Source organism: Lynx canadensis, chromosome D4, assembly GCF_007474595.2.
Source record: "Lynx canadensis isolate LIC74 chromosome D4, mLynCan4.pri.v2, whole genome shotgun sequence".
Lineage (NCBI taxonomy): Eukaryota > Metazoa > Chordata > Mammalia > Carnivora > Felidae > Lynx > Lynx canadensis.
This window is the reverse complement of record NC_044315.2, coordinates 80,990,796-81,009,491: the sequence shown is the minus strand read 5'-3', so window position 1 is coordinate 81,009,491 and position 18,696 is coordinate 80,990,796. Positions and strand designations below refer to the sequence as shown.

General features: G+C 43.0%; 1 protein-coding gene across 1 annotated transcript in view; it reads left to right on the top strand.

Moving 5' to 3' along the window:
• The window catches only part of TTLL11 (tubulin tyrosine ligase like 11), a 238,026-nt gene that overhangs the window by 38,588 nt on the left and 180,742 nt on the right, over positions 1-18,696 (top strand). The window contains 1 exon segment of the mRNA XM_030292844.2: positions 13,282-13,378. Within this exon segment, the coding sequence (XP_030148704.2) occupies positions 13,282-13,378 (97 nt within the window).

The following is an 18,696-nucleotide window of genomic DNA, read 5'->3' as shown; positions in this document are numbered from 1 at the left end:
TGGCTGGGAGGAAAGTGCGCTGAAATGGAAACCTGATTTGCCTTGTTTCCATTTCAGTTAATAAACACATTTAAAGTTTTGGTGTGGACGTCTTTGAGGTGATTTGAGGACTAATGGTGAATTGATGTAATTTACACCCAGTGAGAGAGTAGAGAGCAGGGAGATTGCTGTGGATAGTACAGGGGAGCAAACCTACATTTCTCTCTTCCCTTCTAGTTTCTTGGCTGAGACACCCCCGGCAATAAATGAGAGATTAACAGGGCCAAACAAATTTGTGTTAATTTTGTACCTACGGGGACCCCAAAGAGATAAGCCCCAAAGAAGTAACCAAATAGAAAAAATTTTCATACTTTTTTGACAAGGAAACGATGAATTTGGGAAGTACTGACAAGATGAAGTTTGAGCCTGAGGTAGTACATTAGAGAGGAAGTAACAAGGTTTGTGTACATGGTCTTCTGGGCTCCAAATTCTCTCTCCCTGGTGATAAGGATTTCACCTTTCCTCTTGATATATAGAGAGGACACCTTTCACGTGGGAGATTTGTTTCCTGCTTTAAGGGAAACAAAGGATGGTCAGAACATCCTTCTTGTGTTGGCTGTTTCATACGTAACTTTAATTCAAAGTAATATGCCAGAATGGCACATTTTGGGGCAGCCTGCCCCGAACTCCATCAATAATTTTGCAGGGCCTAGTGGAGGTAATTTGTAATTTATAATTGATATTGAAACCCTTTTCCACAGGCTGAATTATAATGGAATGGAGTAAGAGTCATTTGATGTGGGTATTTTGTTGTTTCCATCACCCTTATGAATTACAAAGTGGAAAAAGAATATACTGTTAAATTGGTGTCCAGTCTTTTCAGAGCGATTTGCTAAATAAGCTGGAATTTTAATTAAAACTGCAAGCCAAGAGGTAAATCACTTTAAAAGTTTGTGAAGTTTTTCTTTTTCTTTTGGTTAGTATAATTACTACTAATAAAGATTCTTTATGGGTAGGAAATTGGACACCAGAATAAATAACTGGAGGAGATTGCTATGGGACACTGAAATTATGAGAGGGGCAAGGTTCTCTTCCCCTCCTGCTAACATGGGCCTTTTTCTAGTTCAATTGTTTGGTAACAGTTCTGATCTCATTAAAAGTATTGTGATCAGAAGCAGAAGCAAGGTGGACGACAGGCCTCACTGCGGCTTTTCCAGCTTTAATTCATATGAGTCAATTATAATGAATGGATTTAATAAAAAATACAGCATGCTTTGGTGATTAACTCAGTGAACAATAAATGGTGCGCTTACCCAGAGTATCATATTTGCAATAATGAAGAAGTGAACAGGAAAAGGAAACTTCATAGATCACAAGAATTGCTACTTTCCAGCAAAAGGTTGTTAATTACTTATCCTTTTGCCATATTTATTGGCTCTATTAGAGAATGAGTAATTATTGTCTTCCCAGGAAACCCATTGGAGCCAGGCAGCGTCTTCATTAAATCGGAAGGCTCCTCAGAGTGCTAGTTATCCCTGTGGGATCCTCTCCCTTCAGAGTCTCCAACGACCAGGGATCTGGAGGAGGTGAGAAGGGAATGTCAGCCCATGGGCACGGGAGAAGGGGCTTCTTTAAAGTGCACTGGCTATTAGAGTAGTTCTTGCACATGAAATTGGTGATGTGCCCTTACTCCTCTGTGCCTTCCCCACCCCTACTCCCAATGCATTCTTTCTCTGCTTGCCTCATTGCGACTCTACCCTGTCCTAGCCTTGGCCGGATTTCCTCATGGGTCTGGCTGCCCTCAGTCTCGCTCTACCTCCCCTCCATTCTCCATTCTAGCCAGATCTGGCATAACCCTGCTGGAGCACTTCCTTCGGCTGTCCTCCCCCTGCAGAATCAAATTCAAGCTCATCACCTTGCCCTGTGAGCCCTTCATGACTTGTCTGGGTCATGGAGACCTCTCCAGGTTTGTCTCCCCTACCTACCCTGGACTCCAGGCATGTGGAACTTCTTGTGCCCTCCAGAATCCCTGCACACACGCTGCCCTCTGCCTGATTTCCCTTTCTCCTCATCTCGGTGTGGCAAACATCTATTTCCCATCCAGCTCACATGGTCCCTCTTTCCTTCTCTGGAGCAGAAACAATTACTGCTCCTGGGCTCTCACACATAGATAGTGCATCTGCCTCTACCCGAGGCTGGCTTATGCATCCCTGGAGCTATGTTTGATTCACTACTGTTTTTCAAGAGGTGGATTTGTTGAGGGCCAGCCTCTGCTTTCCCTGCCAGGGAAGATGTCTGGGGACTTTTGCAGTCTGCCTCGTTCACCATGGGACTTCATTGGGTGAAGAACAATCCAGGATACTTGCTGTCCATATTCTATGATTGGACTAATTTAGCTCCTGCTATGTGCCAGGCTATTCACAAACATTCTTTCAGGTACATGGTTGTTTTTAATCTTCACAACACCCTCTGTGATGGAAGCTTTGCTAGTCCTCTTTCTCAGGTGTTGAAACCAAAGGCCTTAGAGATTGGCAGGGCTGAGATTTGAACTCAGGTTGTGGAAGTCAAGTTAAGGAGACTTTGTGCAAGTACAGACTTTCCCCAGAGGTTAGACACATACCCAGGAAGACCTACATGGCTTCAAATACCCTGAATATACCTTGTGTACCTTTAACCTTAGGCTGGTCCTAGAAGATACACCCATCCACCATCCCCTCTAGGTAATATCTCACCAGCCAATAGGTATGGGGTGAAGGATGATGGAAACGCATGGAAGAGAAAAAACAAAACAGTATTTTTTTGAAGACCTACTGTGTATTTGGTATTGTGTGTGAGGCACAGTGCTAGGTGGCTCAGACATATTATTAGACCATCTAATAACCCAACTGCATTGCCATTCTTGTTCCTGCTGAGGAAACAGGTTTAGAATTGCCCCATGGGTGGGCTTTTCTCCCAGCCCCATCCAAAGATGCTGTGATCAGGAAGCTGGCCAGTCCCTCCCCAGCATGGGGAGGCCTTTTCTCATTAGCTTTATTTTCCCAGGTAGGAGGGAGCCTGGAATCTCCCTGAAGGCAGTTGGGTGGTTGGCACTTCTCATCTTTGTGGGAGGATAGTGATGCCATTAGCTGAGATGTGGGCAAGAGAGGAGTGAGCTAGCTAGCTTCCTTCTCTCAGGCTTAAAAGGGGCTCTCCTTCATTTGATATGCTCAGATTTGGCAGATAGAGCCATGTTCCATGTGGTCACACCCTTCAGGATTTGATGGATTTCCACCAGTTTTTTGTTTTGTTTTGTTTTTGTTTTTTGTTTTGTTTTATTTTGTTTTGTTTTGGTATGCTTGCTTTCTTGATTGAAGAAAAGAGTACTAAGTTTTTTGTTCATTCTTGAAGGGCAATTTCTCAGTCCTTTCCATGTCTTAACTGGTCTTCTCTGGACTTTTCTGTGCTATGCTCTTCCTTGAAGTGTTAACCACACTCATTTTTTTTTTTTTTTTGCATAGATATATGTGCTCATTTCCCCCCATAGGTTAACACAGCTACCCATCCATTCAGCTTAGTGGAATCAAAAGAGCACAGTCTTTGGACAAATTCTGGGTTTGCCACTTATTAGGAACAGAATTACATTTTTTCATGTGTGAAGTGGAGGCATATATATAAGATACCTGGCACACAATTAAGTGTTTAATAAATTAGTCTTAAATTCCTTCATTCTCGAAGACACTGTTATAAACCGGGAATGGTGTATTCATTATCTATTACTGTGTAACAAATTTCCCCAAAGCTTAGCAGCTTTAAACATCACACATTTATTATTCACATACTTTCTGGGGATTATGAATCTGAGAGTGACTTAGCTGGGGTTCTGGCTCAGGGTCTCTCATGAAGCTGCAGTCTCTGAGGACTTGACTGAGGCCAAAGTATCCACTTCCAAGTTCATTCACATGGCTGATGGCAGGAGGCTTTGATTTCTTACCACTCCCTAGACCTTTCCGAAGTGAGTGGTAGTGATGATGATGATTATGATGATGATGAGAGACAGAGATGGGAGCCAGGCAGCCAGGGGCACACACGCGCGCGCGCGCGCACACACACACACACACACACACACACACACAGCATGCGCAAGACAGAAGCCACTGTCTCTTTATAAGGATATCCTAATAATGGAAGTGACATCCCATCACTTCTGCTGTAGATATTGGTTACATTGACCAAGGCTGTGACAGTTGTGGGAGAAGACTACACAAGGGTATGAATTCCAGGAGGCAGGGATAATTGGAGACTATTATAAAGGCTGCCTACCACAGATGGGTAGGTCGAGAAGAGGGTAGAAAGAAAGGAATGTCTCTACCCTGCAGCATTCTGTCTGATGAGGAGGCAATCATGTAAACATAAATACCCTACAAGGCAGTGGCTGTACTATAGGCATCAACAGAGTGCAGAGGGAACATTGGTGAGGAATCTATTAACTCTGCCTGGGGGCATCGTCAAGGGTTTCCCAAGTGCAGGTACACTGTGGTGTTCGTGTTCAAGAGCTGTCCTAATGATGCTTGATTTCTGGTTGGCATCTTTTTTAATTGAAGTTACTCATTGAGGTGATTTCCTTGGACACTAAAAATAATAACCTACCCTATATAACAGCAATCAGCTGTTTACAAAGTGCTTTCCCATGCATTACCTCAGTCCACAGAACAGCCCTAGGAGGTGGACGGATTTTATTGCTGCTGTTTTCCTCCCTAGCAGATGAGCTGTAGGGGCGCAAGGTCAGTGTGTCACAGTTGGGGTGGGGTGTGGTGGGTCGAGGCTTGAGCCAGGGTCTTCCTTGTCCGAGCATGCTGTTCTGGCTCATACCCCTTCCCTTGTGTTTTTTCAGAGTGCTTTGGGCCTCTCATTTTAAAGCAGTAATTTGGGTCATTTCCCCCTGTAGAAGCATTGCACATGTGCTTGCCCATATCAAAGCTTATTTGCCACTTTTATGCCCAATCACTTGAAAGATTTTCTTTCATGAAGAAGCTTTATGAAGAAAATCATTCACAAAGTACAGAAATGTGAATTGTGCTTTTATCAGCATTCACTGTGAAACTTCATTTTGTGAAACTCCCCAGGGGGTTTGAACTTGCTCTTTGGACTATTTATTAGAAGAGGGACCGGAACCTCAATTCCTTAAGCACAAACATGCTTAAAGGACATTTAATGGTTTCAGTTCTTGTTGGAGCCTGGCTGTTTTGCAAGTTTGTTTTAGCCCTTCTGGGTAAGAGGGAAAAGGATTTGGGGACCACGCAGGTGTATACGCTGAGGGAGAATCCTCCTTTGTGGCAAAGATGGTAGCATATGGGGTGAGGCTATGCTTGTTACTGTAGCTCGTGTGTGACTAATAAATGCCACCATAGCAACAGATCAACCTCAGTTGTGTGTAATGGTAAGTGCATGGGTCTTGGAAGCAGGCACACCTGGATTTGATCCTGACTCTGTCCTCAGTAGCTCTTGGGAGAGTCATCTAATCTCTCAAAGCTTTGGTTTCTTCATCTATAAATAGGATTATTTGTAGCACCTTTCTCTTAAGGTGGTTGTGGGGATTAAATGAGATAATCTATGTATGAAACACATACACATAGTAGTAAGAATTAAATAAATATTAACCTTAATAGTGACAGTGACGACGATGGTAACAGTGTATTTGGGTAGCTGCTATTCATAAGTTCCTTTATTTATGTATTTATTCATGAAACATACTACAGATGTGCTAATAGTGCTGTCTGTGAACAACCAGAGGCTTCAGGGAGTCTTTGGATCTTTTCAAGTCATATGTGCATATATGCATATTTTATGCATGTGTGTGCTTTTCTGATGAGAATCCCCAAGTGATTCTTGACCCCAAAAAGGTTATGAACAAACAAAAAGTTATAAACAAAGACTTGGTGTCAGGGATCCACAAATGATGATAAGACTGTTTTCATCTTCAAAGAGTTCACAAAGTGGCAAGGTGGGCAGACTTACAGATGGGATGTTGCAAATGTCCCGTGAGGGTGTAAGTGACAGGGGCCATGTAGAAGCCAGGGTTTGTGAGACAGCTTCATGGAAGGAGGGAGTGGATGGTCAAGCCAAGTTAGAAGATCCCAGGCAGAAGGAATAACACCTGGAAACCCAGGCCACAAAACAGTGAACCGCTATATACTTATATGTTACAAGTAGTCGGGCAGTGACCGTACAAGTGCCCAGGGTGTCCGTGGCCCAACTTGAGGCAAGCAGGTTAGCAGAGAGGAGTTTGGCAAGAGTCTTTTGGGCCATGCTTGGAGTTTAGACTTAATCCTGTGGTTCATGGGAAGGCATTGAAGAGTCGTAAGCAAAGGAGTGACATGGTCAGAGTTGTGCTTTTAAAGAAACACCCCTCTGTGTGTGGGGTGGATTAGAGGAGGAGACTGTGGCAGACAGTGGACCTCATCCCAGTGGGAGATGAGTCCCCGAAGTTAGGCAGTAGCATTGAGGATTAAGAAAAGGGAGAAAATTTAAAAATAAATTAGGACATAAACCAGACTTGCTGACCAGTTGGGTATTGGGGAGGAAGGGGTGACCTGGGTGATTGTCTGGATTACAGCTTCTGATGTTCCTGTGGGCCTGTGACCAATTGGACACCTGGTTGGTCATCCTTGAAACCTGAGAAGTATGTCAGATTGTTCCCGGTCCTAGGAATGCATGGCGTTCTGAGGGAATTAGGGGTTACATGTGAAGTACGCGAGTGCAGACAGTGATGAGCACAGTAAGTGCTGAGGGGACCAGGAAGGTGATCCCCAGGCTGAAGTGGTCCTGGAGCTCTCCATTGTCATCATATCCAGCAGGCAGTTGTTAGTTTCCAACCTCTGAGTTTGACCTCTCAGCCACATTCACACCAGTCACCATTCTCTTTGTCTTGAAACACTCTCCTCCCTGGCCTTTTTCAGCCCATGCTCTCTGTCTCTCTGGGACCTCTTACTCAGTGGCTTCTGCTCAGTGGGTTCATCTTTCGGCATGACCTACTGTTTCTGTGATCCAGCTGGGGGGCAGCCCTACCCCGTGTGCATCTGCCGAGGTCTTCAGGATCATCTCACACTGCTTTCCTCAGGTCCTCCGTGCCCCAGCCACCTTGACCTGCCTTTAGGCTTTCCAGTGGGCCATGGTCAGTCTGATCTCTGGGCTGGAATGCTCTTCTTTCCTCACTTACCTGTTCTTTACAGTCTCCCCTCAAATAGCCTTGTCTTAGGAATAGGGCGACCACTCAGTTTGTTGTTCAAACCAGGATACATTTGAAAGTGAAGAAAAGTTCTATTAATATTAATAGACTCAGAGTGGCCCTCTTTGACTTCCCAGATGCATTTGGGTCTCCCTGTGCTCTCATTGCTCTCTGGACCTCAGTTCGCAGTTCTTACCATGACTTGGTTTGCAGTGATACGTTGGAGTGACTGACTCAACTCTTTCTCCCCCATGGACTGTATGCTTCATGAAAGCAGACATGTCCCTATGTGTCTTTGCCACTTGAGGCACATTGTGCCACATGATAAGTTCTTAACGCTTAATAAGTGAATAAATCAATGATCACCTCAGATTTGTATTGTTGTGTGGAATGTACAAAGCGTTTTCACATCCATTATCTTGTTTCGTTCCTATTGCACTTTGACACGTTTTCTTGTCTCAGTCTACGGAGGATACAAATGTTTTGGTTGCTTAAGATCTCATACCAAGTGACAGAAACAAGTCTGAAACTCTCAGGTCTTCTGACCCCAAATCCAGTCCTTTTTCCAAAAGGGTTTGAAGAAGAGAAAAGGAAAAAGATGACTCCCAAATTTAGAACGTAGGTACCTGGGAGGATGGTGCTGACCTTGAGAAAAATGGGGAGTGGGGGAACTGAGAAACAAGGGCCAATTCCAACTGCCCCATGAAAAGCCACATAACGTTCCAGGCTATAGAGAGCTCAGAGTAGAGCCACAAATGGCCTCTTACCCTCAGGGGGCATAAGGAGACAGTTTTTTTTAATTGTTATTTTATTGTGGTGAAATGTACCCAACAAAATTTATCTTAACCATTTTTAAGTAGCATTAAATACATTTACACTGTTGTGCAACTATCAACTCTAGAACATTTTTCATCTCCCCAAACTGAAGTTCTGTACCCATTAAACAAATAATACTCCATTTTCCCCTCTCCCTAGCCCTTAGAAACCACTGTTTTACTTTCTGTCTCTCTGAATTTGACTACTCTAACTACCTCATGTAAGTGGTTTATTTCACTTGGCATAATGTCTTCAGGGTTTCATCCATGTTGCACCAGGTGCCAAAATTTCATTCCTTCTTAAGACTGAGTAAGTTTACAGTGTATGAATGTATTCTATTTTGTTTATCGGTTGAGAGACAGTTGATGGACACATGGACCATTTCCACCTTGGCTACTTTGAATAATGCTGAGCGTTTGTATATCAATATCTGTTCAAGTACCCGATTTCAGTTCTTTTGGGTAAATACTCAGAAGTAGAATTGCTGGATCATGTGACAGTTTCATTTTCCACAGCAGGTTTTTACATTCCCAGTGCCTAAGGGTTCCAATTTCTCTACATCCTTATCAGCACTTATTTCCTTTTTATTATTTTTTATGCAGCCATCCTGATGAGTGTGAAGTTGTATCTCATTGTGGTTTTGATTTGCATTTTCCTAATGATTAGTGATGTTGAGCATCTTTTCATGTGCTTATTCGCCATCTGTATGTCTTCTTTGGAGAAATGTCTATTCAAGTCCTTTTCCCACTTTTTAATTGTTTTTGTTGTTCTTAAGTTGTAAAAGTTTCAAAACATATTCTTATATACGTATTTAAAATTTGTTTTAATATATTCAGATACATATTTGATACATGCCTTATCGGATACATGACTTTCAAATATTTTCCCCTATTCCATGGGCCGTCCTTTCATTCTGTGGACAAGTGTCCTTTGATGCAAAAACGTTTTAATTTCAACAAAGTTCAATTTATTTATTTTTCTTTTGTTACCTATGCTTTAGTGTCATATCCAAGAAATCCTTATCAAATTAAATATCATAAAGCTTATCCCCTATATTTTCTTGTAAGAGTTTTATGGTTTTAGCTCTTATGATTAGGTCTTTGACCCATTTTGAGTGATTTCTTTTTATGGTGTAAGGTAAGGGTCCAACTTCATTCTTTATGCATGTGGATATCCAGTTTTCCCAGCACCAGTTGTTGAACAGAATGTCCTTTCCCCACCAAATAGTCTTGTCATCCTTGTCAAAAATAATTTGACCATATATATCAGGGTTGATTTCTGCGTTCTGTGTCCTGTCCCCTTAGTCTATATGTTTGTCTTTATGCCAGTACCATACTGGTTTTTACTTTGGTTTTTTGGTTCACTACAAAATTGAGCAGAAGGAACAGAGGTTTCACATATGTTCACTGATCCTACATATGCATAGCCTCCCCAGCTATCAAAATCTCATGCCAGAATGGTACATTTGTTGCAACTGATGGACATACATTGGCACATTATCACCAAAAGTCCATAGTTTATAGTAAAGCTTATTACTCTTGGTGGTGTATATTCTGTGGGTTTGGACAATGAATCATGATATGTATCCACTATTATGGTATTATGTGGAGTAGTATCACTACCCTAAAAATCCTCTGTGCTCCACCTGTTCATGCCTTCCTCCCCCCTAATCCACACAACCACTGATCTTTTTACTGGCTCTGTAGTTTTGCCTTTTTCAGAATGTCATATACTTGGAATCATACAGCAGTTAGCCTTTTCAAATGGGCGTCATTCACTTAGAAATATGCATTTGAGATCCCTCCATGTCTTTTCTTGGCTTAATAGGTCATTTTCTTTTTTTATCACTGAATAATATTCCATTATCTGGATGCACCACAGTTTATCTAACCCATTTACCTACTGAAGGACATCTTGGTTGCTTCCAAGGTTTGGCAATTATTAATAAAACTGCTATAAACATTCATGTGTAGTTTTTTTCCTGGACATAATTTTTCAACTCGTTTGGGTAAATGCCAAGGAGCATAATTACTGAATCATATGTAAGAGTATGTTTACTTTTTTAAGAAACTGTAAAATCTCTTCCAAGTAGATGTATCAATTTTGCATTCCCATCAGTAATGAGTGAGAGTTCCCATTGCCCCACATCCTTGCCAGCATTTGGTGTTGTCAGTATTTTGGATTTTGGCCATTCTGATAGTTGTACAGTGGTATCTTACTGTCTCTCGTTGTTTTATGTGCTGTTTTGATATCTATAGCTTTGTTGTTAAGTTTTGGCGTCAGGAATTGTGATACATCCAACACGTTCTTCCTTCTTAAGATTGTTTTGGTTATTTGGGGTCCCTTGAGATTCCACATGAATTTTATGATAGATTGTGCTATTTCTGCAAGGGAAAAAAAGTCATTTGGGTTTTGGTAGAGATCGCATTGAATTTGTACATTGCTTTGGGTAGTATTGACAATATAAAGTCTTAGCAATATAAAGTCTTCTAATTCATGAACATGGGATGTCTTTCTACTTATGTATTTCTTCTTTAATTTCTTTCAGCAACATTTTGTAGTGTTTGGCATACAAGGCTTTGCCTCCTTGGTTAAGCTAATTCCTAAGTATTTTATTCTTTTTGATGCTATTATAAATGTAATTGTTTTCTTAATTTTCTTTTTGGATCACTCATGGTTAATATATAGAAAAAACGGATTTTTGTGTATTGATTTTGTATCCTTCAACTTTGCTGAATTCATCTATTATTTCTGTGTGTGTGTGTGTGTGTGTGTGTGTGTGTGTGTGTGTGTAATCTTTAGGGTTTTCTACATAGAAGATCATGTCATCTGCAAAAAGATCATTTTACTTCTTCCTTTCCAATTTGATGCTTCATTTCTTCTTCTTGCCTTTTGCTCTGGCTAGAACTTGTGATACTATGTTGAATAAAAGTGGCAAAAGTGGGCATCCTTGTCTCATTCCTGATCTTAGAGAAAAAGCTTTCAGTCTTTCAACACTGAGTATGATGTAAGCTGTGTAAGTAGATCTTTAAAAAGATCTTAAAAAGAGGTGGGATTTTGAAAGTCCTGGGACCTATTTAAAATTGAGTTCCTCTGTGTTCCCAGCACCTAGAACAATGTCTGGCACATAGTCATTGTTGAATGAATGGATTAAAAAAAACACAGTTTCTCAAAACTGAATGAGCTAAAGGCATTGCTGCAAGGAGTGTTGATTTGGGATTCATGAGGTTGGCAAGGATTGAAGGGTGACTGTCAAGGTGATAAGGAGTCATGGGCTGTCGGCTGACATGGAGCAGGTGTCAGTACCACATTGCAGGCAGTACAGCCACTTGGATCTTAGTAAACTTTGCTTGGATAGTTTGCTTTTTCGAGAAACTCCCCTGGTTAAGTTGTTTTCCCCTTCTCTCTGTTAGCACTTAACAGCTGGAAGAAAATAACATATGTTGCATCTTTTTGTATTTATGACTACTGAATTAATAACTTCAGTCCATTGGATGCAATGAAAACAAGCAAAATGCTATAAATTATAGATGAAAGTTGTTCATGCTAATAGAGTGTGTAACATATGCCTTACTTTGGCACAGCTTTGAAATTATGTGAATGATTTAAAGGGCTTGAGTCTGTTTGCCTTCATTTTAATTTGGAATAGTTGGAAAACATCAAGCCACCACCATTTCATTGGTGATGCTATGTTCTCCCGTTGGAACCTAACTCTCTTAACTTGGAGCAGATAAAAACCCTGATTAGCTATAGTCTTACGATGGGAAAATCAAGTGTTGCATTTAACGCGTTGGCATCTCTCTTCATCTGGACCTTTAATAAGCATGAATTGACACGTCCTCACTTTTTTCCCTTTTTAACAAGGGTCATCTGAGTTACAGATTTTAAAAATGAATTCTGTAAATGTAGAACTTGTTGATAACTTTGAGAGGCAGCAGGATGTAGTGGAAAGAGCAGGCCTTTCTGTCTCACTGCGGGATTTCTGGCTGCTAATTAGGAAACCCTATAGCGTGTGCAAAGAAGGGATAGATTCTAAGGATACAAGGCTGTCTTACAGGATCCAAGGACAGGGGAGACAGCCAGGTTGAGGAGGGTCTGCACCTAGGATCTAGAAGCCCTGGGAGCTAAGGTCAGTCAGTCTGTCACTAGGACCACATGGCCTTACCTTCACTTTTCTCTCTGCACCTGCTCCTTTCTTCTCTCCCAGCAGCCTGGCTGCCTTTGCTTCTTTGTGCTCACAGCTAAGCACAGCTGCCCGGCTCCAGCTTTTTATCTTTTCCAGTTCGAGAGCCAGCAGGGGTGGCTGCCTGGCATGTCTGATTTCTAAATTCCTGGAAGAGAGAATCTGGTTATCTCACCTTGAATCAGACGACCATTCCTGGGTTTGTTCATTTATTCATTCAAAAAGTCTTTATTGAAGTCTTTATTGAGGCGCTGGGGGATACATCCTGCTTCACAGACTCTGTGTGTGTGTGTGTGTGTGTGTGTGATTGACATATGGGGGAGAACAGGGAGAGACAATGAGTGAGAGAGCACGAGCAAGAGAGTACAAGCTCATTTTGGGGGGGGGCGGGGACTGACTTGAGAGTTGCAATTTTCAGAGAAAGAGAAGTATGGCTTAGGATTCAGATAGACCTGGATTCAAATCCTGATTCCTCTCCTTCCCAGCTCTATGTTACATTAAGCATTCAATACCTTTCTCATCCTCCATTTTTTTAAAAATTTTTTTTTAACGTTTCATTTATTTTTGAGACAGAGAGAGACAGAGCATGAACGGGGGAGGGGCAGAGAGAGAGGGAGACACAGAATCGGAAGCAGGCTCCAGGCTCTGAGCCATCAGCCCAGAGCCCGACGCGGGGCTCGAACTCATGGACCGCGAGATCGTGACCTGAGTTGAAGTCGGAAGCTTAACCGACTGAGCCACCCAGGTGCCCCCCATCCTCCATTTTCTCACCAGTAAAATGGGAATCATTCTTTCTAGGGTAGTTACGAGGATCAAAATGAAAGGGTACTTGTAAAACCATGAGTACTGTATCTGCCACATAGAATCAGAACTCCACCCCTCACTGGGTGTGACCTCCAGCAAGTTCCTTAACCTGTCTGAAACCATTTCTTCACTTATAAAATGAGAAAGGATATCATTTACTTCACGTGCTAATTTGAGGATTAAGTCACGTGATATGTCCAGGTCTCCGGGAATGTGTACGTAATAGACACTCACGATAGTAGCTGCTCCTCTAGTTCTTGTTAATAGTCACTTTTCTCCCCCCTCTGTCTTCTAGTTCCCATTTGGCCGACGCTTGCCTTGTGACATCTACTGGCATGGAGTTTCATTTCATGACAATGACATATTCTCCGGCCAAGTGAACAAGTTTCCAGGTATCTGCTGTTATTATTGACGTTGAAAAATGTTTCTAGGCTGAGCGTCAGGGTGCCCTCTTCTACAAGAACATGACAGCATTTTGAGCTCAAACTCAAGGACCCCTAATTGGGACTCGTGGCTGCACTGCCACAGTCAGTGCCCTTACCTCGGGAGGGAGGCTAAGGCAGAGGTACTCAGGATTTAACCCACCAAGAGTTTATTTATTTATTTTTTCAATATATGAAGTTTATTGTCAAACTGGTTTCCATACAACACCCAGTGCTCATCCCAGAAGGTGCCCTCCTCAATGCCCATCACCCACCCTCCCCTCCCTCCCACCCCCCATCAACCCTCAGTTTGTTCTCAGTTTTTAAGAGTCTCTTATGCTTTGGCTCTCTTCCACTCTAACCTCTTTTTTTTTTTTTCCTTCCCCTCCCCCATGGGTTCCTGTTAAGTTTCTCAGGATCCACATAAGAGTGAAACCATATGGTATCTGTCTTTCTCTGTATGGCTTATTTCACTTAGCATCACACTCTCCAGTTCCATCCATGTTGCTACAAAGGGCCATATTTCATTCTTTCTCATTGCCACATAGTACTCCATTGTGTCTATAAACCACAATTTTTTTTATCCATTCATCAGTTGATGGACATTTAGGCTCTTTCCATAATTTGGCTATTGTTGAGAGTGCTGCTATAAACATTGGGGTACAAGTGCCCCTATGCATCAGTACGCCTGTATCCCTTGGGTAAATTCCTAGCAGTGCTATTGCTGGGTCATAGGGTAGGTCTATTTTTAATTTTTTGAGGAACCTCCACACTGTTTTCCAGAGTGGCTGCACCAATTTGCATTCCCACCAACAGTGCAAGAGGGTTCCCGTTTCTCCACATCCTCTCCAGCATCTATAGTCTCCTGATTTGTTCATTTTGGCCACTCTGACTGGTGTGAGGTGATATCTGAGTGTGGTTTTGATTTGTATTTCCCTGATGAGGAGCGATGTTGAGCATCTTTTCATGTGCCTGTTGGCCATCCAGATGTCTTCTTTAGAGAAGTGTCTATTCATGTTTTCTGCCCATTTCTTCACTGGGTTATTTGTTTTTCGGGTGTGGAGTTTCCCACCAAGAGTTAAAGACTGGAGGCTCAAAAACAAAAAGACGGGATTTTCTGGTCTAATTTCACTAGTGGAAGAACACGATCTTCACCTTCTGGGTTATAATATGAGGGTGTAATGAGGGGGCTATATTCTCTAAATGAAAAGCAATAGACCACTTTAATTATTTGCAAGAAACAGAAGTACTGAAATCCTAGGAATAGGTCACAGAAATGGCGTTAGCAGCTTCTATTGTCTTCAGGTATCATAATTGGAGGTACCATTTTTAAAACCAAATACACCAGTGTCCATGTTGGGAATGACAGGCAGAGACAGTGCCTGCCTTTTACCTGGGGACATTATCCCAGTGCACTTTCCTGTAAGGGAGACTTGTGCCAGGAAAATGTCAGAGTCAACACTTTAAGACACCCCCTCACTCCACTCCCAGCCACCCAGTTGCCTTTCCATTTTATTTTTAATCTCTCCCACCCTCTTCTGCTATTGATTGCTATTCATTATTTTTAATGGCTAAGTGAGGAGGGTGGTTAAGGGAGTGGGTGTGCTCAGCGAGGGAGGAACGTTGGGTTAAGCTGAGGGTGATCGCAGCCAAAGGGTCTGTGTCTTGTATTCAGAAATTTTAACTCAATATACACAAACCATACTGTAATACAGTAATAAAGATTTTTTTTAAAAAAATAGCATCACCCTCAATCCCATCCCTCATTTAACAAAACTGCAATGTGAGTACTTCTATATTTCCTCCCAAACCTTAACCATATTTTTGTATCATTTATTTTTTTATTTTTTTTAAAATTTTTTTTTTCAACGTTTATTTATTTTTGGGACAGAGAGAGACAGAGCATGAACGGGGGAGGGGCAGAGAGAGAGGGAGACACAGAATCGGAAACAGGCTCCAGGCTCTGAGCCATCAGCCCAGAGCCCGACGCGGGGCTCGAACTCACGGACCGCGAGATCGTGACCTGGCTGAAGTCGGACGCTTAACCGACTGCGCCACCCAGGCGCCCATATTTTTGTATCATTTTTGTGTGATACATCAGAGTGTGGTTGCCTGAATACAAGGTGTTTTCTCTTAGCGTGGTATCATTTATGCTTATTTTTAAAAGGGAGAATCAATTTACTCTTTTTCTGGGGCACCTGCCTGGCTCAGTCCGTAGAGCATATGACTCCTGATCTCCAGGTCAGGAATTCGGGAATTCGAGCCCCATGGTGGGCTGAGAATTTACTTTAAAGAAGATAATTCATTTTCTTTGGCACGTCCTATGCCATGTCTTTAAGAAAACACCTCTCAGAAAACCCAGTAGCCATACATTGTACACTGGCGAGTTATGCCACTTCTACTAGGGGGTTTCAATTCAGCGTGCAGACTCCCCTGGGCCTCACATTGCTCAGATTCGCCTTGAAGGATATAGGGCAGGAAACACAGCTTTCCAGCCAGTCAGTGTCAGGCATTTCTCTCCAGTGGTGTCTCTGCAAGGGTGCCAGGGGCTTGTCTCACCCCTCGAGTGAAAGCTCAGGTTTAAGAGGACAAGACCTACATCAGTGAACATGGGTCTGTCTCGGCTCAGAGACCCCCTAAGAGCCGTATCCCATGTAGCTACTCTAAAGCATGGCTTCCAGGGTCCCCAGCAGGGTCGTGTTAAGTTACAAGAATCATTACATCAGGAAAGCCTGGAGCTACGCCTGCCTACCAGGTATTTATGCAATTTGCCAACCAGGGATCATTTTAACCATATGCTCTGTTGTCTAGTAACACAGCTAACTTTCTACCTTTATTGGTTTCCAGGGAAACAGAGCTAGAAAATTAACCCAAGGTTAGAGGAGGAGGGAGGGTTATGTTGGAGAACAAGAACGATTCTGGTAGCCAGGGTTCTTCCACACGGTTTAATGGGATCGCTATTATTTTCTCTGTCTTCCTGCTCATAAAAGGTGACTTTTTGATGCCGCTCAGAGGACTTACTGGGATATTGAAGGGATGTAATTTGGAAGAGAACAGTCCTTTGAATGAAGACAGAGTTCTTAAGACATGAATCATCAAACGAGGCTTCATTTACATATCCCCCTATTTGCTCATGCCTCGTCTCACAGCTGAGAGTAGGAAAGAAGTCATGGCTCTGGCTTTACTTTTGGAACACAAATGAGAGAAAAGTACCCTCAACGGACTAGTTTCATTAAAGGTGATACAAGAATATTCATTCCAAACAAGCAAGTGAGCTCCATCCCATATTCCATGTGCCAGCGATTGGAACGTATAATTTTCCACTTTACCAACAGCAGTTAATTAGTTCTAATGATAAAGCAGGCTCTCGAACCTCTAGGCACAGAGGCAGTGTGGCCACACCCTCTGCACTATGGCAGACAACAATTCTTAGCTATGCCATGATTCCAGAAGGGTCTGTCCTGTGGCTCTAGTTTGTGTCCAGGCTTATCTTCTGTCTCTGATGTATCCCGTTACTGTAACAATGCATCTTCTATGCATTGTGTATCACGTAGAGTAAGTTCTACTGGACGTGGCCAGCAACTGTCAGTGTGTCACATGCCGAATAAACTGGAAACCTTTGGGGATGCATATGGAAGTGATTTATTTTGTTTGTGTCAACACATTCAATTTTAGCCACTTTTCTATGGGCGAGGTCCTTCAAGAAGTGTTATTGTGTCTTAAATGATGAATTAAGACCTTCTATAAAAAATAATCTGATTTAGATACGTCCTTGGCTTTAAGAAAGTCCCAAACTGACAATTCTCAGCTTATAAGCAACAGTTGTTTGCTGAGTTTCAAGGTCTGAGATGCATGGCCTCACATGGCAGATGTCGCCTGAGAGTCCGCCGTGAGGGGGGACTTTCTGTCAGAGAGGGAGAGGGTCCCAGGGAGAAAGCTATGGGGGCACCTGACTGTCAAGCACTGGGCTGTGCTGTGAATATAAAAACAAGGAGAAAAGCACATAGGGAGAGAAGTCAAACAAAATAAGTGCTAGACAGAGGAATCCTGGGATGCCATGGGAGTTTGGAATGAGGGCATGTGACCTAATTGAGATCTGCTTGGGGGACAGACCCTGGAGAAGGGAATTGCCATGTGGACTGAGCCTCCAGGGGTGGATGGGCCTGACCTCCCTGCAAAACGAGGGAGCAGAGTTGGTGCAAAGACGTAGGATGTTTAGACCAGGCTGCTCATTCAGTGAAGGGCGGGTGGCCCGTGATGGTCAGAAAAGGTCAAATGTGATAGCAGCAGTGGACAGGTGACAGGCAGGAACCAGAGGATAGCATTCTTACAGTCTGAAGGTCATGGGGAACCACTGAAAAATTGTTAAGCCAGAGAGTGACAAGGATCAGCTTGCATTTTAGAAAGGCCAGCCAGAGGGATGCATCGCATGGGAGGCGGGTGGAAGGGCTGAGCAAGGAAACAGGGTAGAGCTAAGAGGCCGCTGCAGCATCCAGGCCAGTGATGAACTTATCGGTGGCAATGGGAACAGAGAGAGAAGGATGGATCTGAAAGCATTTCTTTGTTGTTGGTGACCGTAATGTGTTTTTGCCAAGAATTATTGTTATCGATGATATTGGGATTGAATAGTGCTCCCGACGCAGCTCAGGTTTTGTTTTTGTTTTTGTCTTTGTTTTTAATTGGGTTAAATAATAGGTCTGTGTGGGCAAGCCTAAGGATCAGTGTGTTATACTGTTGTGCAGCTTCATAGGGGATAAGACCTACCAGGCCCTGAGACTCCAGTGTGGCAGAGAGGAGAACCCAAGAGTGGCAGGAGGCAAGTTCTTGGCGTGGGAAACTCTACCCAAGTGAGAGGGGAAATCCCACAAGGGACATCTGGAGGTAGACCTCGTTGAGAGACCCAGGTAGGCAGTCAGCCTCAAAAGAACCTGTAAATAGGCAGCCAGAGGGCGGGCACAGGGCTAAAGTCACAGGCAGGAGGACACTCGCCCTTGCTGGGTAGTTTTGGGAGGAACAGAGGAGGAACTCTGGAGGGAACAAAGCAAAGGCATTGCAAAGGCGCCAGGAGCAAAAGACAGGTTACCGAAATCTGGGGACAAAGCAATGGAGAAAGTTGAAATCCTCCTTATCTAATTGGCGTACAAAGTCAAGGTCAAAGATTGCCTTGTTCCCAATTTGGTGGGGGTTGGGGGGAAGGAGGGGAGCTGAGGGTTAGACCTAGAACTTCCACCTTAGGTTAGAATGTGTCTCAGAGCCTAGGGCAGGGGTCACAGGGAGGGGTCACTTGC